This window comes from Chlamydotis macqueenii, chromosome 1 (genome assembly GCF_036417535.1).
Source record: "Chlamydotis macqueenii isolate bChlMac1 chromosome 1, bChlMac1.mat, whole genome shotgun sequence".
NCBI classification, from domain to species: Eukaryota; Metazoa; Chordata; class Aves; order Otidiformes; family Otididae; genus Chlamydotis; species Chlamydotis macqueenii.
This window is the reverse complement of record NC_141556.1, coordinates 178,730,034-178,755,134: the sequence shown is the minus strand read 5'-3', so window position 1 is coordinate 178,755,134 and position 25,101 is coordinate 178,730,034. Positions and strand designations below refer to the sequence as shown.

General features: G+C 38.9%; 1 protein-coding gene across 1 annotated transcript in view; it reads right to left on the bottom strand.

Annotated features, from left to right (window-relative positions):
* DIAPH3 (diaphanous related formin 3) overlaps positions 1 to 25,101 on the bottom strand; it is a 256,760-nt gene that overhangs the window by 167,745 nt on the left and 63,914 nt on the right. The window contains exons 15-17 of the mRNA XM_086771793.1: positions 24,516 to 24,620; positions 21,389 to 21,721; positions 20,093 to 20,207 (exon numbers count right to left, since the gene is read on the bottom strand). Coding sequence (XP_086627919.1) covers positions 20,093 to 20,207; positions 21,389 to 21,721; positions 24,516 to 24,620 — 553 coding nt within the window. The remainder of the gene's footprint in view (positions 1 to 20,092; positions 20,208 to 21,388; positions 21,722 to 24,515; positions 24,621 to 25,101) is intronic.

Here is a 25,101-nt window from a genome sequence, read left to right as displayed (position 1 = left end):
TCCTGAAATCCTAATCTGCAATAAAAGCCATTTTTTTAGTTAATATACGAACATAATTATTTTTTTTACAAAGACAAAACAGTTACAACTTCTGTAGGCCAATAAACAGGATGCACACTAAGGGTGTGTATATCACCTTAACTTTTTCCTCAGAACTGGAGAGTATAACTGGAGACTATATTGGAATTTGCAGCACAATTCTCCAACAACACATCGGTGTTCTGATCTTAGAACAGTATTTCACAATTTACACATTAAAAGCTTTTAATCGCTACCATAAAAAAAAAGAGTGAAGTAAATTTAGTAATTTAGGTACATGATTTCTAACCCCCAAAAGAACCTTCTCCATTAATTCACAGCCTAAGTACTTAGAAATATTTAAATGCACTCAAAGATTTAATATTTGGTGCACTGTTCTATACAAAAAGCTAATAAAATGCAACAATCTTATTTAAATAAAAAATGTTCTGTTAAAAGCTTTCCCTAATATGAAAAATCAATATAGGAAACTGATACAAACAGGAATCAACTAGGAAATCAGGCTTTGGGTTACAAGATGCCACTTGCTAATTTCACTGAAAATAAAACTTCGCAGGAAATAACAACGACCTCACTTTTCCAAAAAAGTGCAAAAAGTCTTCTAGTTGGAAGTATGCCTATGTATCTTTCAACTACAGAACGACATTTCTTCAGCATTATTACAGAAGTCCAACAGACGTTACTTTCCAAGTTTGCATTTCTTAGAATTTCCTCTCATCTTTCACCAAATCTGTAATAGATATTCAGTAAGACAGATCATTCACTGTACTATGACACACTCTTGTGGTACATTAAGGAATGAAGTGATCAGCCAATCATAAATGGAGAAAGAGATTAAAACCGACAAAGCATCCATTGCAAGCAAGTTTTAAAATATAGCATTTCAGAATATCATATTAAAAAGCAAGTGGGAGAGAACTGCAGCATTTGTTCTCACTAAAACACTGTTGTATCTCACAAACTATGTGACAGGAGATGAAATAATAGTGATGATGGAATTGCAAGTGAATTCTTATCTTCACTGGCTAGAGAACACATCATACTGCAAAACTGAGTGCAACTTCACTGCAAATTCAAATCTTTTACGTTGACAAGGGATATGTATTTCTGCATTAAAAATAGATAATAGAAAAATCTAATATACCTATCAAAACTAGCATATCATAGACAAATACTGTGAATATAGTCTTAGGCTAAATATTAAAAGACTTTCTAATTAGCATGTATTTAAAACTCTGTCCAGAAAATCTCTCATTCCTTCAGCAACTCAGGCAGACAAAATTCGTATCATTAAAGCTTCTTGAATTCCTGTTCTTCAAAGTCCATGCTATAGTTTTGTGAGACTGAAGATTATGTAGATTGGATTACAGAGATTCTGAATTATCAGTCTACTATACAGATTAATTTATTTTACATGCCTTTTACAAAAAAAAAAAAATACAATTTACCTTACAACAACAATAATAGTATTTCCTTATTATCTGGTCATACATCTTTGTATTAGCCTTAAATTTTTAAATGCTGCAGAAAGATAAGGTGGTAAAAATAAGCTCGCTTTGCATAATTTTTAATCCTTTCAGTATTGATTACATTAATATCTCTAAATGCTGTAGAATAGGATTTCTATCTCTCTCTTCCTGTTAGGTTTACATATGCATAATGGATGACTACCTAGTCACTAGATCCAACTGATTTTTGAGGAATTAATCTAATCTTATATGCATCAAAATTATTTATCTCTACTTGTAAACACTAACAAAGCATTAATTCTAATTTACCTGAATATACAACTATCGGAAGCATCATTACAAGTAAAAGTGGTTTTTGAAGCAGAATTATACTTTAATTAAACCTATATGACTCCCTCCTTCCCAAGACCGAATATAAATATTTCCCTGAGTAAACAGAAAAATCCAGCTGGTGATCAAATAACAAGCCTTATCTTCAGAGACTGGAGTCTCACAACTACAAGGAGCTATATAGACAGTCCAGAACAAACACTGCTAGTGATATAAATGAACCATTATTTTGTAATTATTTTTGAAGAGGTTAAGCGTAATCTACTTTGCATTTCACCCTAAAGGCAGGCACAAGTTCTAGCAAAATTAATCACAGTATTTTCTTGACAAATCAGAGGCACAACAAGCCCCTGACACAAGAAATTCTTTGTCCTTTATTTTTTTTACTCTTTTCATACTGATTTATTTTTGCCACTGTTGTTTCAGAAAGGCTTTTACTTAGTCTAAATATGCTTCATAATTTGAGTTTTGGTCCATACTCTCAGGTTCCATCAGCAACAGCAAACTGAAGTTCAGAACTGTCTGCTTCCAGTGCACATGGGTATTTTGTTCTTAAAGAAAACTATTTTGGTTCAAGTGGTTCAGATTCTTTATATTTATTATAAAACATGCATCTGCCCAGCAGAGGTTAACTCACCATTTGTCCCCACATGCTCACTACCTCTTCCGTTATTTTGCTGAATGACTCACAGGTGCATTCTGAGAGTCAGCTGGTAGCAGTGAATGCATTCCATCTTTCCCTTTTTCAAGTTTGACCAAGTCCAATCCTCCATTTATCACTAATGTTTTTCTTCTATAGAGCATTAAAAGAGCAATTGAGTTCATACTACTAGACTACTGACAGTAAAGTTTCCCTCTAGACTTTTTGCAGTTAGGATGATATAACTCTGTTTGTTTGTAGTTATACCTATCCAGGCTTGTGTCTTTACACAGCAGCATTATAGATCTGTTGAACTCCACTTGACAAAATTTCTCCTGCAACGTGCAACTGAGCCTTGAATCCCATTTTTTTTCACGCATTCCAGCTACATCTACTCTTCATTTTGTCAGCTTTGATAGCAGCTTTCATTCAAATAATCTTGCTGAATAGCTAGATGCTTTTTCTGTCTTCTCACTGTTTTGAATACACGACCCAATACTTCAAGATCTTACACCAAAATGCCAGCAACAAAAAACAACACTCTGCTGCACATACATCAAGTACATTGCAGACAAATTTTAAGTGCCACAAGGCATTACAGTGCATGATCAAGGAACTGCAAAGCTAAGCAGTCACCTTAAGTAGGTTCTTTCTAGCTTGTTACCCTTGCCAGCTATACATATGCATTTACAATTTTAGAAACAGGCATTTCTATATCAAAGGACAAGACAGATTGCACAGCAGGAAACATTTAGTCTTTACAACTGTTAAGACAAGTAACAGAGCAGATAAGGTTTCTAAGTTTCATTACTCGGGTGCTGTTAGAGGTGAGTAAGGTTGCAAGAACCATCTTGTGAGTTAAAAAAAAAAAAAGTAGAGGCCCAGTAACTTCTAAAAATAGGAAGAGTGAGGAGGCAAAGCCATAAACAGAAAAACAAAGTTGTTAAGAGCTACAGAATATGTTATCCAGTGTCTTAATTCTCTTAATTTAAATGAAACTGAAAGCAACGAACTGATCCAGAAGAACAATGTCTCTGAAAACGGAACCACTGTTTCACTGTAAATATTCAACTATTGTGCCAGACAATAATAAATCATGCAAACATGTCCTGTCCTATTAGAAAAACTTCCAAAATGCTGAGCTAGATTATATCCTATGTAAAAGAACATTTTGTTGAAACTCCAATTTAACCCCCCCAAAAAATCCTACCATTTCAAATCAATTAAGATCTCTCCATTCTTACATAATCCTCAGAACTCGACTGCTATTAATGGTGGGGAGGGAAATAACATCTACAGGGCATTTACAAAATATACATCCTTTACGGTGATGTTTGTTTCATAAAATGTATTGAAAGAGGCCCATTAAAAAGTCTGTTAGGAAACCATCGATGCAAGATATTTACAGACTAAAAGAATCTATTTAGAATGAAGAAACTGTATGAGAAATTTATCACATAGAGATCACACAAAGAAGAACAGTAGCCTACTATGGAAGTCTGCTTCTCAAATGTTCACATGAATCAGCTTACTGTTTTTTTAAGTAAGACCTTACTTTAATAAAGAAAATAAGTTATCTATTAGATAAGGTCAGATCATATTTACATGGAGCTAGTAGGTAAAGAGGAATAGATAATCTTAATGGGTAAGGAAAGAAGATGTCTATAACCACCTTCTGCATATGAATAAATTAAAATATTGTTCGAGCAGAGCCAGATCCAATGCAAAGACAGCCAAAGGCTCTGCCAAACATACTGCTATATTCCACGTGGCATACCAGTGTTTAACCAAGTACTGTCCTAAGAGCTGCCTAATTGGAAGTCACTGTTCCAATAATACATAATCTCTTTCTTTGATTTGAATTGTCCTTGAAATTAATTTTCTCTGAATGAAGCCATTCCCTGAGAAACTAAATGCCAGTTTTTCTAAAGGACGAAAAGTAGTGCTCATAGAAATTTAAATGCTAATAATTTTCATCAACAGTGACTTTGAAAGTTTGCCAAATAAGGTTTGTTAAACATCTCTTTTCCTGCATTTCAATTATTTTTCTCAGGTCACAATAAAAAAAAAAAGGCTACAATAAAAGCACTGTTGTAATGAAGATTTTATTGTGCTTAAATATAGTGTTACCTTTAGTCAGATATAAATGCATTTAACATTAGATTAGAAATTCATCAAAAGCACTTGGTGCATAAACATGTAATGAAACCAAAAAGTAGGTAAAATTCATTAAAATAGGTTTGTAGTGGGTCTATAGAGTTTTATACCTTGTGTGTGATACAAACACTAGCAAATTAATTCTTGCAAGATCTTTGCTGGCATAGGGACAAATAGATAAGTTGTTTAAATGGGTATTTTCCATTAAATAAACAAAATCATTAGACTGAGCAGGGGCACTGTGATGACCTCCTTTAACTTGCATTTTAAGTTCCACATCTATTTTTCTATTTCATCGGTATTTACTGTTTAGGACTTAGGGTACTGAGTAGACAATTTTCCCTCTCTGGATACATGAAAATAACACCTCTAACACTTTATTTATTCACATTGTAAAAATATTCTCTACTAGAAATCAATAAAGGAACACTTATTGCTTCTAAAACATCAAGCCCTCAAAAGCTTTTCCTGCCATAGTGTTGTGAAATGGGAGTGGAGTACTTTTGTTAGCCTGAATATACTGTCATATTTCCATCAAACATGAGTTGACTGCAGACTAATATTGGATTTTGAGTAGAAATCAACTAAGAAAGAAAAATAATCACTTGTATGAAAGAAAAAGGTAAGGGTGACCTACAGGAACTATTCCTTTGAGGCACTTCACCAAGGAGAAAGGAAAGCACTCCATCTGTTTTGAAGTTGACAGGAAATTATTTAATGGCCCGTGTGTAGAAGTTAAGAACCAATCATCTAATAATAATACATACTGCAGCTCTGCAATAAGGCAAAAAAAATTTAAGTAAGTTAAAATAAATTAAGGTAAAATAAATACTGTGCTTAGGTAGTTAGTTACAAGTGCTGTAACAAACTTCAACAATACCCTTCACTATCTGACAAAGCATTTCCTAACAGCAAGTATAAGTCAAAGTACCCTTTGTAGCAACAAAAGTTTTCCTAAAACTATTCATAATATCTCCTGACAGACTGCCTCTTTTCTAAAGTCCTACCAGAATAAAGATCTGATGTTACTGATGATCCTGATGTACTCAGATTATGGTACTGATGAGGGGAGAATTCATCCCAAGAAAATGCCATAGAAAGAGATTAAAAAGATGCTACAATTTATAGCTCCAAAAAGAAATAAACTGCAAAATAAATGTTATTGTCAGATTATTATGTTAATACCCTCTTCGGGTTTTCCATTTTTTATTTGCCACATTTTTCTGGAGTTATCTTAACATGAAAGTCACATTTTAGGAGTTATTCACATCCCACTTCCTTAAACACATTTAACAGTCTGAACAACTGAAGGTTTCTCCTGTCCATGGTAGGACACTGAAAAAAAAATTAAATTAAAACAAATTAAATTAATTTTCCCAAATTAAGTCCGCTTTGCCTGTAATGGTAATTGGTAAGCGATCTCCCTATCTGTAACTCAGTGCATAAGCTTTTCCATTTTATGAAAGAGAGGCTGGGTGGGCATCCAGCTGCCAGTCAATGTCAACTCACCACAAGAACATATTCATTCATGGATTCATATATATATATAAATCTGCACATAACAAATATATTTGATACAGATACCTAAATAAGATAAAAGCAGAGATCACTCCATCTGTTAAGAACAGAAACAACTAATAAACTTAAAATATATCATTCCTTCCCTGGATGGAAAGATGACATTAAAATTGCAAGATGCCACTGACTTTTCAGTGCTTTATAAAAGCGACTGTTTGCTGTCCCTTGTAAATGCCTGTAACTTACTCCTGCATTTTTCAGAAATGAACTTTTCTTCCTCCTTCACTTTGTATGTAAAAATCTTGTAGATCAATTTTGATTTAAAAGGTAGTTAGGGTAATACTGCAAGGCAGCCAAATATATAGCAGCCTTTACTTCTACTTGGACATAGTTCACAATGATAACATTAAAAGACAACTCGCATTACCCAGTGCTATATTATTAGCAGAAATTACTAGACTCTATTGTTGGTAGTCTTACAGGTTTGTAATAATAAGATTCTATAAGAAGCACAGTTCAGAGCAACTTCTGTGTAAATCCTGCACCAGAGGTGGAAAGCATGAGGACACCAGGTTCCACCTAATCCTTCAGGTGGCTGACCACAAGTTCAGTTGCTTATGCTGGGTAGGCTGTGGTGTGTCAAATACAGCACTTGCTTACTTGACCCTCTTGCTAGCATTTACTCTCTTTCCTACTTTAAAATGTTTGAGACTTGGTTGGCTACATAGCAGTTTAAGACTTGATTGTTTTTCTTACAGAGGAAAAAAAAAAAATAAAATAGAACTATATTGACCTTTTCAAGACAAGTGCCAACAGAGATAGCATTCCCACAGAAGTGCTTTATTTCTGAATAATCAAGTCTGGCAGAAGCTCTGGTGTGATGGGATCAGACACTGCCATCTCCAGTAAGATTAGGATAAAAATCTGTCCCAGCTAATAATAAAAATAGTAATAATAATAATAGAGAGAGATTGTGCAATCTTTCTCTCTTGAGTTTAGTAAATCAGTTCCCTTTGATATCTAGAAAAGAAAGAAGAGTAAATTTCTAATTTTCCATGCCATCTCCAATTAACTGCAGTTATCTGCATATTGTTAAAAATAATGAAGAATTTAGGAGTGGTTTCTTGTATGTTTTATCTGTAATTTCTAATCCTCATTTGGACTTTAATACTTTAACAGTTTAAACATAACAATTACGTAAAATTAAAAAAAAAATTAATTGAATCAAGTCAAATCAACTTATTAATAGGATATTTATAAGTCCAGCACATTAATTACAAAGCATGTATTTCAGAAAATTACCTTTTGTGTATTTCACATAAATGAAACAAATTGTCATTTCGTACTTAAATGGTTCCAAAATATTTTTTTTTTTTTTTTTTTGTATAGGTTGCTTTCTTGTGACTCTATACAGCCTCCTAAGTCTTGGAATCACCTTTGTCAACCCACTTCAAGGACCCTAACAATGGCTTTAAACAACACATACCTGGTTTTCTCTTGAGTTATCCTGAACACAGAGCCCACTTTAAGCATAACTACTACCCTCTCACTGCATTAATTACACTTACTCACAGACTTCCGCCAACTTACTGCTATCTCCACACCAGTACTCTTCAAAGTATCCCCACAAACCAAGTACATTTCTTATAGGTGCTCCACTACTGTTCTCCCTTCTATAAGTGACAAGAACAAGCATTTGCATATAAAAACTTATCTTATTTCAGCATTGTAAGTCTTAAACATAGCAGCTTGAAGCTACTCCAAGCAAACAGACACTCTTTAATCCATGATGAAGAACCTAACAAATACCCTACCATGTCCGACCAGTGATCTCTTTAGCCCAGCACTCTCTCACCAAGAGCTGCAGTAAGACATCTTACTTAAAAGACCAGCAGGTCAACTCGTAGCTCAGGGAGTGGTGCTACAGCCAGGGCTTTGGGTATCTAGACCACGGGGCGTGCTTTCAGAAGCCCGGTCTACTAGGGGCGGATGGCGTGCACCTAGCTGAGAAGGGGAAGAGTGTGCTTGGACAAAAACTTGCGAGACTCATCCAGAGGGCTTTAAACTAGTGTTGCTGGGGGAGGGGCAGCACAGTTCAGCCCCCTGCTGTCAGCATGGCGCCAGTGCCAGCAACGAGGGTCCAGAAGCTGAGGAAGGATCACAGGTATGTGCAAATGAACTTAAACTGCGGTCCCAAAGAACTCCTGTCGCTCCAGCCAGCAAGTGGGCTTTGTCGGGGGCCCAGCTGAAGTGTCTCTATACCAATGCACGCAGCATGGGGAATAAACAGGAAGAGCTGGAGATGCGTGCATACAAGCAGGGCTACGACCTTGTTGGCATCACGGAGAAGTGGTGGGATGACTTGTGGAGAGTCAACATGGAGAGTCAACATGGAGGGGTATAGGCTTTTTAGAAAGGACAGGAAGGGGAGACGAGGAGGGGGTGTCACTCTCTACATCAGCAACCAGCTGGAGTGTGTGGAGCTCTGCCTGGGGATTGAGGAGGAGCTAACAAAGAGCTTATGGGTCAAGATTAGAGGACGGGAACGGACAGGGGACGTTACGGTGGGGGTCTGTTACAGGCCGCCTGGCCAGGAGGACAGAGCAGACGAGGCGCTCTGTAGCCAGAGAGGAGCAGCCTCACGGTCACAAACCCTGGTCCTCATGGCGGACTTCAACCACCCTGACATCTGTTGGAGAGACAACACGGCAGGGCACAGGCAGTCCAGGAGGTTCCTGGAATGCGTGGATGACAACTTCCTCCTGCAGGCGACAGAGGAGCCGACAAGGAGGGGTGCCATGCTCGACCTTGTGCTCACCAACAGGGAGGGACTGGTGGGGGATGTGAAACTAAAGGACAGCCTTGGCTGCAGCAGTCACGACACGGTGCAGTTCAAGATCCACGGGGCAGCGAGGAAACTACATGGCAAGCTCTCTGCCCTAGACTTCAAGAAGGTGGACTTGGGCCTCTTCAGGGACCTGATGGGCCAAGTGCCATGGGAGGCGGCCCTGGAGGGAAGAGGGGCCCAGGAAAGTTGGTCCATATTCAAGGAGCACCTCCTCCAAGCTCAGCAGAGGTGCATCTCAATGAAGAACAAGTCGGGCAAAAAGGCCAGGAGGCCCACATGGATGACCAAGGAGCTCCTGGACCAACTGAAAGTGAAGAAGGAAGCCTATAGAGGGTGGAAGCAGAGACAGGTAGCCTGGGAGGACTACAAAAAGGCTGCGAGAGCGGCCAGGGATCGGATAAGGAAGGCTAAAGCCCTGACGGAATTGAATCTGGCCAGGAATATATAAAGCAACAAGAAAGGCATCTATAGGTATGTAGGGGACAAAAGAAAGTCCAAGGAGAACATAGGCCCCCTCCGGAAGGAAACCGGTGTCCTGGTTACCCAGGACATGGAGAAGGCTGAGGTACTCAATGACTTTTTTGCCTCAGTCTTCACCAATAAGGGCTCTTGTCTCACCACCCAAGGTGTAGAAGGCACAAGTAGAGTCTGGGAGGATGAAGAACCACCCACTGTACTCGAAGAGCAGGTTCGGGATCATCTGAGGAACCTGAAGGTGCACAAGTCCATGGGACCTGATGAGATCCATCCGTGGGTACTTAGGGAACAGGCGGATGAAGTTGCCAAGCCACTGGCCATTGTATTTGAGAAGTCATGGTGGTCTGGTGAAGTCCCTGATGACTGCAAGAGAGGGAACATAACCCCAATTTTGAAAAAGGGGAACAAGGAGGACCCAGGCAACTACAGGCCAGTCAGCCTCACCTCTGTGCCTGGCAAGGTCATGGAGCAGATTCTCCTGGAAACCATGCTAAGGCACATGGAAAATAAGGAGGTGGTTGGTGAGAGCCAACATGGCTTCACCAAGGGCAGATCGTGCCTGACCAATTTGGTGGCCTTCTATGATGGGGTAACAGCATTGGAGGACCAGGGACGAGCAACGGATATCATCTACCTGGACTTCTGCAAAGCATTTGACACTGTCCCGCACGACATCCTTCTCTCTAAACTAGAGAGACATGGGTTTGATGGATGGACCACTCAGTGGGTAAGGAGTTGGCTGGATGGCCACACTCAGAGAGTGGTGGTCAACAGCTCGATGTCCAAGTGGAGACCAGTCACAAGTGGCGTCCCTCAGGGGTCCGTGCTGGGCCCGGCCCTGTTCAACATCTTTGTTGGCGACATGGACAGTGGGATAGAGTGCACCCTCAGCAAGTTCGCCGATGACACCAAGCTGTGTGGTGCTGTCGACACACTGGAAGGGAGGGATGCCATCCAGAGGGATGTTGACAGGCTGGAGAGGTGGGCCTGTGCCAACCTCATGAAGTTCAACCAGGCCAAGTGCAAGGTCCTGCACCTGGGTCATGGCAATCCCAGGCACAAATACAGGCCGGGCAGGGAATGGATTGAGAGCAGCCCTGAGGAGAAGGACTTGGGAGTGCTGGTGGACGAGAAGCTCAACATGAGCCGGGAATGTGCTCTTGTGGCCCAGAAGGTCAACCGCATCCTGGGCTGCATCAAGAGGAGCATGGCCAGCAGGTCGAGGGAGGAGATTCTCCTCCTCTACTGTGCCCTGGTGAGACCCCACCTGGAGTACTGTGTCCATTCTGGAGCCCCCAACATAAGAAGGACATGGACCAGATGGAGAAGGTCTGGAGGAGGGCCACGAAGACGATAAAAGGGCTGGAACATCTTTCCTATGAGGACAGGCTGAGAGAGTTGGGGCTGTTCCGCCTCGAGAAGAGGAGGCTCTGGGGAGACCTTCTATCGGTCTTCCAGTACCTCAAGGGGGTCTACAAGAAAGATGAGAAGAGACTGTTCAGTAGGGCCTGCTGTGATAGGACGAGAGGTAATGGTTTTAAAATAAAGGGAGGTAGATTTAGATTGGATATTAGGAAAAAATCTTTTACAGTGAGGGTTGTAGAACACTGGAACAGGTTGCCCAGAGAGGTGGTGGAGGCCCCATCCCTGGAAACGTTCAAGGCCAGGTTGGATGAGGCTCTGAGCAACCTGATCTAGTCAGGGATGTCCCTGCTTCTTGCATGGGAATTGGACTAGGTGACCTTTGAAGGTCCCTTCCAACTCTAACCATTCTATGACTCTAAAAAGACATTGTCATCCTTATCACTACTTATAATACATTCTCCTTCACTTCCCAGAAGAGGAAGCTCCTCCTCCCACAAATATATCATTTCCTATTTCTTTTGGTCCTATTACCCCTGAATTTGTCTAATGTTCTTTGAAACTGCTGAACTTTCGAAGTTGTCACCAAGTGGTTCCACCAATTCCCTAGCTAACTTAATTTTTAAAAAATTAAATACACTTCTCAATATCAGCTGAAGGTTTCTTTGCAAGATATGCAGAATTCTAAAACAGTTTCTGAAGAATGTCCTGTTTACATCTATCTGGCTACATTTAATGAGTGTTTCTGTCATCTTCATTTGGGCAAGCCTTTCATATTTTCATTGCTATCCTTTTCCTTTTAATGCTGTCCTGTCTTTAACTTTCCTATCAAGTCACATGCATTTTATACTCCATAGCTTTAGTTGGGCTTTTTCTGAATTACCATACAGTTTACTTACACCTTGAAGAAGTCATTTTTAGAATAGCTTCTGGATTGCTCGTAAGCATGAGTATCCTGCTTGACCATCTGCCTTTTTAATTCAGTTCCCTGTACTGAAGTTGAATGCCTGTATAATAGATCTACTTTGGTTGTTCTCTCCTGGTACAATATTAAGGTAATGATCATTCTCTCCTCCTCTCCTAATCCAACCTCCTAGATCCCATGTATCACTCAAAACCATTCCCAGAACAGTTCCTTTTCACATTTGTTACACGAATATTGGAAACAGTCATTTGTTGCATTCAAAGCTTTTATCATCTCACAACATCCTGAAGAGGAATCGATTCAGCTCACATGCATAGCTAAATCTCCCACTTTATTGCCACAAAATTTGCAGCTTCTCTAATCTCTCTTAAAATTTTCTCAGCACAAATATCATGTGATCCAAGAGCTATTAATACAGTATAATATTATATTATTAGAAGGAATTTCCACTCACAAGATTTCACACAATAGGCTGCTTCTCCCCACAAAACATTTTCATGCTACTACACTTCACACTATCTTTTATGAAAAGTGCCACTTCCCTGCCTGTCCATCTAATCATTTCAGAAAAGTTGGCAGCATATTAATACACACCAGTGATTATTCTCCTTCTATCAGGCTTCCAACACATCTATTATAAAGCAGTTGTCATTTGATAACTAGCATCTTTGTTTCTTCATCTTATATTTTAGGCTTAAAATAATGTAAAAGCATATATAAGGTTTGCTCCAGCTCTGCTGCTCAGTATTTCACATACCAGTTAAGTTATATATTCAGTTTAATGTTTTCAAAGAATTCTAGTAAGAGATTCTTTTGATAATATTGTTGCCAAAAAGGCTTTTCCAATTTTTTTCATTGATCTGCAACCATGAGTATAATCCTTATAAATCTTAAGCACTTGATATTTCTTATTATTTCTTTCTCTTTCAAGTCTCTAACTAGCCTTCATATCAATTCTTCTTTCTTTTTGCCTTAAAAAGAAACGTTATCAGAAAAATCAAAGATCATTTATGTAAGCCATTCACATTCATCGCTTTACTTTCAGAACTTCTCAATTCCTTCCCCCTCCCCTGCCTCAGCCAAGGAGAGAGTCATAGACCATACCTTACTTTCACACCGATGCCTTTAAGGCAGTGCTTTCACTCATTACTTTTATTCTTTCAGCTGCTGACACAAAGCTAATGATTTGAGTGATCCAGAGTCTTTTATCTGTTTGTTTCTTGGGGCATTGCACAAACCATCATATTTTCTTGCAAATATTTTAAGTGTATGTACACTTTTCAGTCACAATCAAATCTTTTCTCAAGTATTCACTCTGCCACACGCTGACCTCTATTTCCAGATTCTGAACTAACAGTCTCCTCCCACATTCCCTATGTAGAAGTAAATCTACGTGTTCTTATTAAAAATGAGCTGGGTTTTCTATTTTGTCCTTGCCTACTTCTTTCATACATATATTGTGCTACGTTTGTGTAGTGGCAGGGGTTACAGTGGCAGCTTCTGCAAGAAACTCTTAGAAGTTTCCCATTTATCCAGTGGATTCAGCTGGGCCAAGGGCAGACCCACCACTCACCAGGGCTGAGCCAATTGGTGATGGTGATAACGTCTCTGTGATACCATATTAAAGAAGGGGAAAATAAAACAGAAGTGTGGGCAGAGAGTGGGAGGCATGAGTCGCACGAGCAGCCTTCACCCTCTGGCCTCCCAGCAGGTAGCTATATGGGTTCATCTCAGGCCGGCCAGGCCCCAAGAAGTGAAGAGAGGAGATGTGAAAAGAACATGAGACACATCTACCTGAGTGTTCTGGTTTTGTTTGGGGGGGGGGGGGGGGCTAAGGTGGCAGCTTCTGTAGGAAACTGCTAGAAGTTGCTCCCCTTTGTTCAGGGGACTTGGCCAGGCCTAGGGCGGACCTACTGCTGGCCAAGGCCGAGCCAATTGGTAGCAGAATGTTCCATGATAACACCTCTGCGATAACGTATTTAAGAAGGGGGAAAACAGGAAAAAAAGAAGATGTGAAGCAGCTGAGCAGGGGCAGAGAGGGGGAGGCACGAGATTTGTGGGCCTTGCAGGCCTCACTCTCTGGCCTCCCGCCGGGTGGCCGACTTGGCCTGGCTGCAAGAAGTGGAGAGGAGATGAGATGTGAATGAGATGTAAAAAGATCCTGAGAGGCATCTGCCTGAGCCTGTTGTGAAGAATTTTTCTTGTGAGAGGAACAGCTGCAGATGCCAAGGTCAGTGAAGAAGGAGGGGGAGGAGTAATATGGCTCCTGGCCAAGATTCCCCTGCAGCCTGTGGTGACGACCATGGTGGAGCAGGTTGTCCCCCTGCAGCCCATGGAGGTCCACGGAGGAGCAGAGATCCACCTGCAGCCCATGGAGGACCCCACACTGGGGCAGGTGGAGGCCTGAAGGAGGCTGTGGCCCATGGAGGGCCCGCTGGGGCAGCTGTTCTGGAGGGACTGCACCCCATGGAAGAGATGACCCACGCCGGAGCAGTTTCAGGAAGGACTGTGGCCCGTGGGAGGGACCCCACGATGGAGCAGAGGAGGAATGCGAGGAGTTCTTCCCCCGAGGACAAAGTAGCGGCATGAAACAATGCGTGGTGAACTGACCATGACCCCCATTCCCTCTTCCCCACTGTGCCACTCAGGGGGTGGGAGAAGGTAGTAGAGATAATGTTAAGCTTGGGAAGAGGGAGGGGTCGGGGAAGGTTATCTTGTTCCCTGTCTCATTCTCCTGCTAGTTTTAGAAGTAAATGAGTAGTTTTCCCCAAGTCAAGTCTGTTTTGCCTGTGACAGTAATTTTAAGGATTTTCTCCCTGTCCTTACCTCAAACCTTGAGCCGTTTTTCTTATATTATCTCCCTCTATTCTCTCGGAGGGCGAGATTCACTCTTGGGGGGAGTGAGAGAGAGACTGCGTAGTCTGGTCCTGATTGGGGCTGAACTACGACACTGAGCCTGACTGTGAAGCATTTCCTGTGAGAGGAATGGCTGCAAACACCAAGGTCAGTGAAGAAGGAGGGGGAGGAGTAATGTTGCTCCTGACAAGATTCCTCTGCAGCCCATGGAAACCCAGGAAGAGGGGAGGGGTGGGGGCGAGTTCTGGGGTTCTTTTTTCTCTCTCATTATCCTACTTTGCTTTTATTATTGACAAATTGAAATAGTTTTCCCCAAGTAGACTCTGTTTTGCCTGTAACAGTAACTTGAATGATCTCTCCCTGTCCTTATCTCAAACTTCGAGCTTTTTGTTATATTCTCTCTCCCTCATTCCTTCGAAGGGTGGGGAGAATGCTTGAGCAACTGCATAGCTTGGTCCCAACCCGGGGCTAAACTACAATAACATGATCTTAGACTTCTTTGAGGTTACAAATTGATTCCAAGACAAGAATAAACTCTGAGTCAGTAAATAAAGTGCACTTAGTCTTTAATAAGTTGCTACAAGAATACTATCAGCAACTGATGCTTTGATAACTCTCATTCTTCCAGCTCAAAGTTTTAACTTTTATAATTATGTTGCTTTCACAAAATGGTTCAATTGCTGTTAAGTGACAAAAAAAAAAAAAAAAAGCTTTATAACAAGTAAAAAACTGAGAAGAAAATACTCTATATACTATCCATAGCCCTTACATGGACTTATTATCACTATCACTACTATTATTAAACAAGCAGCATAGTGAAAACATATCCTCTAATAAGCTATGAAGACTGTTGTCTGTAGGTCAAAAAAGTTATCATTTCCCTCTGCTCCCCTTCTCTCTCAGGGAGAAGTATCTGAAGTACTTCTTCAGTGTGTGATTCCTCACGTCAAGAAAAATATAGATATATTGGAATGAGTACTATAGAAAGTCATCAAGATGATAAGAGGGCTGAAACATAAGACGCATACAGAAAGGTGGAGAGAGCTGTCAGTCTTGAGAAGGATAAAGGGGAAAAGAACCCTTACTGTTTTCTCAAAGTACCTAATAAAAGGCTACAAGTAAGAAGGAACTAGATTCTCCTTGGAGGTGCACAACGAGTAAGAGGTAAGAGATACAATTTGCAACAAAAGATATTCCAAGATAATGTTATGAAGAATTTTCACAGCTATGGTGACAAACACGAGAACAGGTTGTTCATCCACACATCTCCATCTTTAGAGATATCTCAAACTCAGTCCCAAGCAACAAGAACTAGGCTGACTCTCCTTTTATGAAGGCTATTGGACCAGATGACCTCCAGAGGTTCTTTCCAAATCAAATAATTCCATGATTGAAAAATGTGTCTCTGACCTGTCTTCAGACATCCTCAACAAGAGTGATTTTTTTTTCCCTGTACAGTCTTTGCTACATGTTACTACTCGCTATTTTTCCTAGACTCCAAAGCTAGACCCTCTTTTACTTTTTTATTCTTGCAGTAATGTTTCTTTCATACCTCCATAGCATCTTCAGTTATTTTGACTGCTTCAATACCCATTCAGAATCAACATAATTTATAACTTCTATTCAAACATCTGTTAAAGCTTCAAACCCATTCTATACTGTTCTGTATTCCTTTTTCTAGCAGAAATTCCTCAATGGCTTATTTACATACACATCAGACTTCCTCTTCTGGATCAACACTGAAATACTTTTGGCACATCAGCTGGCAAAAAGCAGCAACTAAACATTTGAGTAATTAAATCTGATTTAACTTAATCAGAATAAAATTTGCTTAAAGCATCATTGAACATTCTGCTCCCTACTTCCACAACTAGATACCTCTTCTTACACAATGACTTCAATGAAAAGAGTGCATAAGCAGATCCTTCAGCAGAGTGGAAATCAGCTCACTCTTTGCATGCTGTCATTCGGCTACAGAATCATTTTCAACCTCTCGTTTTTCTGGCTTTAGAGACACTCAAGGACTGTTCCCAAATTGAGGCCAGTGAGTAGCTTGCTGATTGTACTTTAGAAAGCAAAGCGTTAAATCTCCTCAACACAGAGAAGCAAAGAAAATTGAATGTCTTCAGTTTCTTTAGTGAGTTTTGTTATAATCAACAACTTATGTATAACCTACAAAGAAGTGTCCCTTCTCTCTGTGGTCAAAAACAGAAGCAGCTACTTTGTTGTCCTTTGTATCAGAATTCATGCGATTAATAGGAGATACTGAGATGCCTGGTGCTGTCTAATTTTTTGTTTAAGCATTCATGCCAATTTCTGTAAACCACTCAATTGAACAATGATAAAATTTAGTTCCATGTTGCCCTTTGCACCTACTTACTGTTCTAACTAAAATATATAGTGACTCTGCTTCCTTTGAAAAATTAAGACGATGGCACACATATTATTATGAGAGATATTTCAAAACCTGAAAAAAAAAAAAAAAGATTAAGCAGTAAGCTCCACCTGTAAAAAAAATTTAAATTTGTCCCTGCAGGCTATAGCCTATTAATCGTTCCCCGCTGTCCTGGTTCTGGCCAGGATAGAGTTAATATTTACCTGAGCTGGGTGGAGAACTGAAGCTGGTAGCCCCTATGGCTGGGATAGTTAACTAATTAGTTAACAGCTGGGGTTAATTTACCCAAATTAGCCAAAGGGCTATTCCATCCCATCTGACATCATGCTCAGTATATAAGTGAGGAGGGTGCTGAAGGGAGCCCCTGCTACTTGGAAGAGACTGGATGTGGATATCTGTTGTGAGCTATTGTACTGTATTTGTGTTCTATCACTGTCTTGTTTTCTTCTGTCATTACTGTTAAATTTACTTTTTGTTCAATCTCAACCCGCGTGTTTGGTTTTTTTTCTGGTTTTCTTTTGTTTGTCAAATCTCCTCCTATTCTCTCGGAGAGTGGGGGGAGTGAGAGAGGGACTGCGTAGTCTGGTCCCTGTTGGGGCTGAACTACGACACCCGCCATCCCACTTAGTATAAGAGTATACTTCACTTATTTTTCAACTGTAGATCAATTAACTCTTCTATTAGGTTTTGTCAAAACAATGTATTCAGTCCATTCAGTTAAACTTCAAAGGGACATTAATCTTGTTAACTCTTATGTTCTCAATGTTTGTGGAGATTCATAGTCCTCTTCTGAACCATTAGCATGTTCATGTTTGGCCTGAACATCATCTTGTCTCTCAAATCTTACTATTCAACTACACATAGGAAAGAGTATTTCCTTCATTGGCTTTTAAACCCTACAACCTACAAATTCAGGGAACATTCTTGGGAATTCTCCTAATATTATAAAGGCACCACAATTATCTTTTAGAGATATTCTAATAGATTCAAGCAAAAATATCTATCGTCTATGAGGTTTTCTTACCTTTTTATCTATGCACAACATTTTTAATAATAATAAGTATCAACATGAATAAACTGTAATACTCAACTCAGTGGAAATACTGCCAGAGCATAAAAGATAGCTTTGACAAAAGCAGAATAAAGTTCTTGGTCAAGGTAAAAAAAAATATTGGATAATATATACCACAGCATATTTTGAAAAACTGAGAAACTTGAAAATGGCATGCACTATATTAAATAAAAATATTGAAGTGAAATTTGCAAAATGAACTAAAAATATAATCATGTCTTTTCAATTTGAAAAGGAATTAATCATTGCACCCCTTTGACTTCCTCAAAGTACTAAGTTTCTGATATCAGTCAAGAACAAGGGGAAAAAAAAGTGTCAAGAAGTAACAGTGAAAATATAGACATTTCATATATATCTGAGGTAGAATAATCTAAGCTACTAGTGAGACAATGTACTTCGAGAAAGGGAGAAAAGGTTTAAAAATACGAATACTTGCAAATATTTTTGTTTTCCACAAGGCTTTAAAAGCTGAAGAAGCTAAGAAAAATATCAAAGGAGATAAGGAATTGGTTGGATGGCCACACTCAGAGTTGTGGTCAATGGCGCAATGTCCAAGTGGAGACCAGTGATGAGTGCTGTTCCTCAGGGGTCCGTGTTGGGCCCGGCCCTGTTCAACATCTTTATCGGCGACATGGACAGTGGGATAGAGTGCACCCTCAGCAAGTTTGCCGACAACACCGAGCTCTGTGGTGCATCAACACACTGGATGCCATCCAGAGGGACCTTGACAGGTTGGAGAGGTGGGCCCGTGCCAACCTCATGAAGTTCAACCAGGCCAAGTGCAAGGTCCTGCACCTGGGTCGGGGCAATCCCAAGCACAAATACAGGCTGGGTAGAGAATGGATTGTGAGCAGCCCTGAAGAGAAGGACTTGCTGATGGAAAAGAAGCTCAACATGAGCCAGCAATGTGCACTTGCAGCCCACAAAGCCAACTGCATCCTGGGCTGCATCAAGAGGAGCGTGGCCAGCAGGTCGAGGGAGGTGATTCTCCCCCTCTACTGTGCCCTGGTGAGACCCCACCTGGAGTACTGCATCCAGTTCTGGAGCCCCCAACACAAGAAGGACATGGACCAGTTAGAGAAGGTCCAGAGGAGGGCCATAAAGATGACTGGAGGGCTGGAGCACCTTTCCTATGAGGACAGGCTGAGAGAGTTGGGGCTGTTCAGCCTGGAGAAGAGGAGGCTCCAGGGAGACCTTATAGCAGCCTTCCAGTACCTAAAGGGGGCTTATTAGAAAGATGGGGAGAAGCTTTTTAGCAGGGCCTGTTGTGACAGGATGAGGGGTAAGGGTTTTTAAATAGAAGGAAGCAGATTCAGACTAGATATAAAGAAGAAACTTTTTACAATGAGGGTGGTGAAACACTGAAATAAGTTGCCCAGAGAGGTGGTAGATGCCTTATCCTCGTAAGCATTCAAGGCCAGGTTGGATGGGACTTTGAACAACCTGATCTAGTTGAAGGTGTCCCTGCTCACTGCAAGGGAGTTGGACTAGATGACTTTTAAAGGTCTCTTACAACCCAAACTATTGTATGATTCTATAAAGGTTGCTACGGGTCTATCAGAAAGTAAAAGCTTCAAGGTTTTTAAGACACTCCTCCTTCATGGAACCAAAACACATCAATTGTCATATGCATTCTGAGGGTAAATACCTCACCTTCTGGACTATAGATTAAGTCATATTATTTTATTAAAGTATTCTGACAAAATTTTATAAATATTTTTTCTAATGTGACTGTACAAAAGTCTTTATTATCCAGAAGTATTTCTTGGACTTTTCTGGTACAATTTTATTTATAGGTCACACAATTTTTGTCACCCTTCAAGTAAAATAGTACAATACTACTGCTTTAAGCGGTCTAGGTTTTTCAAACTTTTTTCTTCATATGTTCCACTTAAAAAACAGAACATTAATGTTCTATTCTGAATTTTTTCATATAGTAGTTAAGCCTCAAGAATTTTAAAAGATATCTCTAAAAGGTGAAAATTAAAGCAATCCATTACTTACCCCTTTTTTGACAACAAAACGTAAGTTCCAATTTGCAAAGCATGTCAGCATTCTCATACTTATCCTCTTCGGCCTTAACCCAAAAACAAGATTCTGTCATTTCCTGAGGCCTGATCTACAAACAAGAAACAAAATAAAATAAAATTTTATGAATTAAATGATTTTGTTATTGTGCAGAGATTATGCTCTTTAGGGTATAAAGCCAATGAAATACTAAAGAGCTCTGTAAAACATGAACTTTTGGTATATAACTCATCTTCAGAATGGTTAATATATTTCTGATTGAAAATGATAATGCTTACAATAAGTCATTTTGGACAAACCGATTCTAACAATACAAAGCAATACAGTCAACATACTCTGTTATCCAAGCTCTAAATGTAGCAAATTATAGAATCATAAAATAGCTTCAGTTGGAAGGGACCTTCAAAGGTCATCTAGTCCAACCCCCCTGCAAGGAGCAGGGACATCCCTGACTAGATCAGGTTGGTCAGAGCCTCATCCAACCTGCCCTTGAACGTTTCCAGGGATGGGGCATCAACCACCACTCTGGGCAACCTGTTCCAGTGTTCCAGCAGTTATCTTTAGTCTAGATTTAAAACTTGGGTAAACTTTAAATAGTATCTGAACACAGCTGGCTTTACTAGATATTAAGTATCTTACTTTCTAGATTGTTGTTTTTATTGTCTCAGAAAACTCTGAAAATCTTTTTACTGACTTATTTTGGTCTAATTAATTATAGTTTCTAAAACTCAGTAGATTGATAGTCCTGGTATACTTGATCCTGTCACAACAGAAAAGAAGAAAAAATAAATAAATAAATGGACCTTACATTTTTTCAGCTATTAAATTTACATAAGTACATTTACATTAAGGACAAATGGAGAGACCTGTCATACTGCTTCCCACAGTTCAGGCTAGACAAATGCAAGACACTTGTTTGGAAACTGTATAGCTATCAGTACAGTGCAGTGGCTGATCCAGTGTAAACAGTTTGCTAAAAGACAAGGCAGAGGAGGAGCCAGGAAGCATGCTGGTATCAAGGTTGTATTATTCTTAACTAGAACTGACTTTTTCAGGCATCTCAGAAAGTCAACAGATACTGAGATGATTCATGAGTCAGTGAAACGCAGTTTTTGGAAAACAATAAAAACTAGAGGCAGAAAGTATTCATATATGACATAATTTTAACTAATGTATCTACTGCTCTGTGTAGTCTTACTCCTGACAAGCTACTATTTACCCTAAGCTCCACATAAGATTTCACATCAAGTGTTTGCCATTAATCAGTACTACCTTGGACCAGTTGAGTCTCTTCATGGTAACCTCAGGTCTGAATTCTTTTTTAGGCTTCATTCCAAATGGCAAAGTACATGAAGGTGGAGACCATTGTGCTCCAGGCAGGCCTGGTAGCGGTGGTGGTGGAGGAGCACCACCGAAAGCCAGACGAATTCCCAAGCCATTCAAAAGTGGTGGAGGAGGAGGGGGAGGTGGTGGTGGTGGAATTGCTCCATTAGAAGGCAGCGGTGGAGGAGGAGGTGGCAGTTGATGTGGTCCTGCAGCTTCCAGTGAAACAACAGATGCATCTCCACACGTTGATGGCAGAAAACCAGGTGGTAAGGGGCCATACTGAAAAGAAAAATGTTCTTACTCAATTTCATATTTTTTATCAACAAAATGCCATAACCATCATAGTGTATAGGCTAAATCCAGCAAGGTAACTCAAAGTTAGTGACATCTTTCTTGTCTAGGACAATCAAATATTAATTATAATGAGGCCAACATGCTTTTGATTTCATAATTAGAAATCTCAATGTTTGAAGTGAACATTCAGACCAGGGAGTACACATCCAAAATGAAAAACTGAAGTGCTGTATCGCATTTGTCATATTTCACTGATCAAAGAAATGTCTGATAAGTATCTTCGTGGCAGTAAATCACAGACTCCGTGGATGGTGTTCCAGAGACCTTTATTGTTAGTCAGCATTAGTCTTTTATAGTCTAAGTTACACGCAAAGTGCACGCACTTTAACCACCTAATTTGATTGGTAGCCATACACTACTGTTCACGCACCTTATGCTTCATTTGGATTGGTAATAGTTTTTTGGTTGTCTTCACTATTTTTGCCTTTGGTATTTCCTTATCTTGTTCTAGTTGCTGTTTTTTTGTTATTGAGCAAGTGGTGTTCAAGGACATAGTCCAAATTCGTCAATATCAAACAGCGCTACTGCACTCTCTGCCTCCACATATCTTGATGAAATTTTATCTAACTAACACAGTTCAGCTCAAATTAAAAAGAAATAACATCCTAGTCTCTAGTGTTCTTACCTATCCTACAGATTACAGAAAAATATTCCAAGGACATTAACATAGGATCTGACTAGATTAGTAATTCTGTTGAAAAACAGATATTTTCCAAGACAGAAGCATTCAACGTTCTACAGAACTGAAGGTACAAAGCGAAGATGAAAAAAAAAAATCCTTCCAAAAAATACAGCTGTGTTACAATGCTTTATTAAATCTGTAGACATACAAAACTAGTGGCCATTCTATTTGTTAAAAGAGAAAACAATTAACATAGAATATGGTAGGTAGATACTAGGTGGACAGGAAAAGTAGTAACAATATAATATTTTACAGTACTTAAGGCCTTTTGAAAACTATATTAACAATTTGTAAGATAATGCACTGATTTCTTATTCTATATACTAAGGACATCTACATTGTCTTGAGATGTGCTTATTAGCACTTCAGTAAGTTAAAAAAAAAAAAAAAAGCATTGATTTTTACTACTTGGAGAACTTCTATCATGGGCCTTTAAACATTAATAAATGTGTACCTGACAAAAATCACAAAAAAAATAAATAAGTAATATTTATTTGCTGGTGATAGCATGGATCAACATTTCAACCAGTAATTATGAGTTGAAACAGTACATTTTATTTTTTAAAAATAGAAGGGAAGGCAATAAACAAATGATTTTTTTAAAGGAAATAGCTGAATCTCAATAAATACAAATAAATAAACAGTATTATTGTTTTGAATTTCTGAACATAACGCACTGTTGACACTGACAAGTAGACAGTGAACAACTAGGCTCTAATAACAAAAGAAATACATGAACAAATACCAAATATAACAGAAGTGTAAAGGAATGAGACTAGGAGAAAGATAGTCGTAATAGGTGGAAGTAGCCATGCTAAGTAGCCAACCAATGCCATGTGGAAATCAAAGATTCCCCTTAAGATGCATTTAAGAATAAGAGTATTAAGTTGCAGTAACTGGTATTTATAAAGCATTTCAAGTAACATTAACAGTGGGATAATTCATGGTATGATAATCTGTGACTGTTAAGGAAAAAGCTATATTTAATACAGTTAGCAAGAGAAAAAGTAAAATATAGGAGAGAAAACCTATTCCTCTCACAAAAAAAAAAAAATTTAATTAAGTTTTCAAGATGCACACATAAAAATACTTTCTTAATTGATGATACACAGCTCTTATTAAAATTATATTTTTAGAAAGCAACAATTTTTGTAACTCCTTTTTTTAACACTTGTCTGATTTTTACATTAACAGTTAATTCTGACCAAAGATCTGAATTAGAATGACATTTTTAAACAGACCAAAGCAGAGTTCAACTAATTTTCCTCACTAAGAAAATTAAACAAGCTCAAAAGTATAAAAAAAACCTTTATGATGAAAACACATATTTTATCACCTTCCTATATGCATGTCTTCCATTAGCCCTTTTAAGACTGTGCCTCTTATTCCAGGAAATAAGGCACAGGAAAAAAAAAAAAAAAAAAAAAAAAATCACTCGGTCACACAGCCTCCTTATACAGATTTTACAGCTGAAGGAGTTACAAGTTAACTCAAGTACTACTCTCAAAAAATCTCAACTACTCCTTTCCATCACATTTAAAAATATCTATTTATGCTTCAAAATTGAAAAATTATCAGGAAATGTTCTTATCCAGCCAGAGGTTATTTCTTTCACTGCTGGATATCCATGGTAAGGCTTCAGCAAAGCAAACTGCGTAATGAATAATTTCCTGTGGAGGGATAAAGATCACAGTGATGAATGCTAATCTAAAAGCATGAGACTTATTACTCTATGTGGTTAATTACTTTGGAAATCTGTGACGCTGAAAGCAAAACCCAAATGAAACATAAGAAACTAGTTTAATTAACAGAGCTCTGGCAAAAAAAAAGAATCATCTGGGAACTCAAATAGCTAATTAACGTCACCCTACAACTCTTTGTATGAAACAGAAATAAAGAAAAATAACAGTCAATAACAATCGATAATAGGATTTTTTTTAAAAATACCTCATCTGTACTACCAGGATCTGCAAAAGATGCAAAATGAAGTCCACTTCAAAAACAATACTTCATACATTCATTTAAACTGTCCTATACCTGCGATTTAAAAGCTTGTAATTCTGCTTCAAGTTCATTGATTCTTTCTTCTTTTTTCCGCAGTAGGGCTTGGGTCTCCTGGTGAACTACAAAATCTTTTTCAAACTAAGGAAAGAAAAAAACAAAAAAAAGGAAGTTGTTGATATTGGTCACTCTGTGTAGTTTCCCTAGATTCCAGTTTTTCCTTTTGTGTTTCTTAAAACTCACATGTTAACAACACTAAGGACATTACAACATACCTGCTGTTCCAACTTCCACATATCCACTGACTAGAAGTACCATCTCTATTACCACTACAAGTCTTTACTATATAAAATGGCATCAAGTACTTAACATATTTTAAGTTGGAATTAGACTGAGAAGCTTGAAAAATTGATGTACAGAAATATAGAGTCTATAAACACAAATGAGCCAGTTCTTATTCTCCCATTATTTATCTTGTTGGAGAAACTGACAGCTATCCAAATAAAGTATTCAGTTGATTTTGGGGAGATCTGTAAATGAAAATTTAAAATAAACAGTAGAAAGATTCTCAATTAAGGTTAACCTACTTTATACCACTTTTCTCTGCTTCCCAGTACACAAG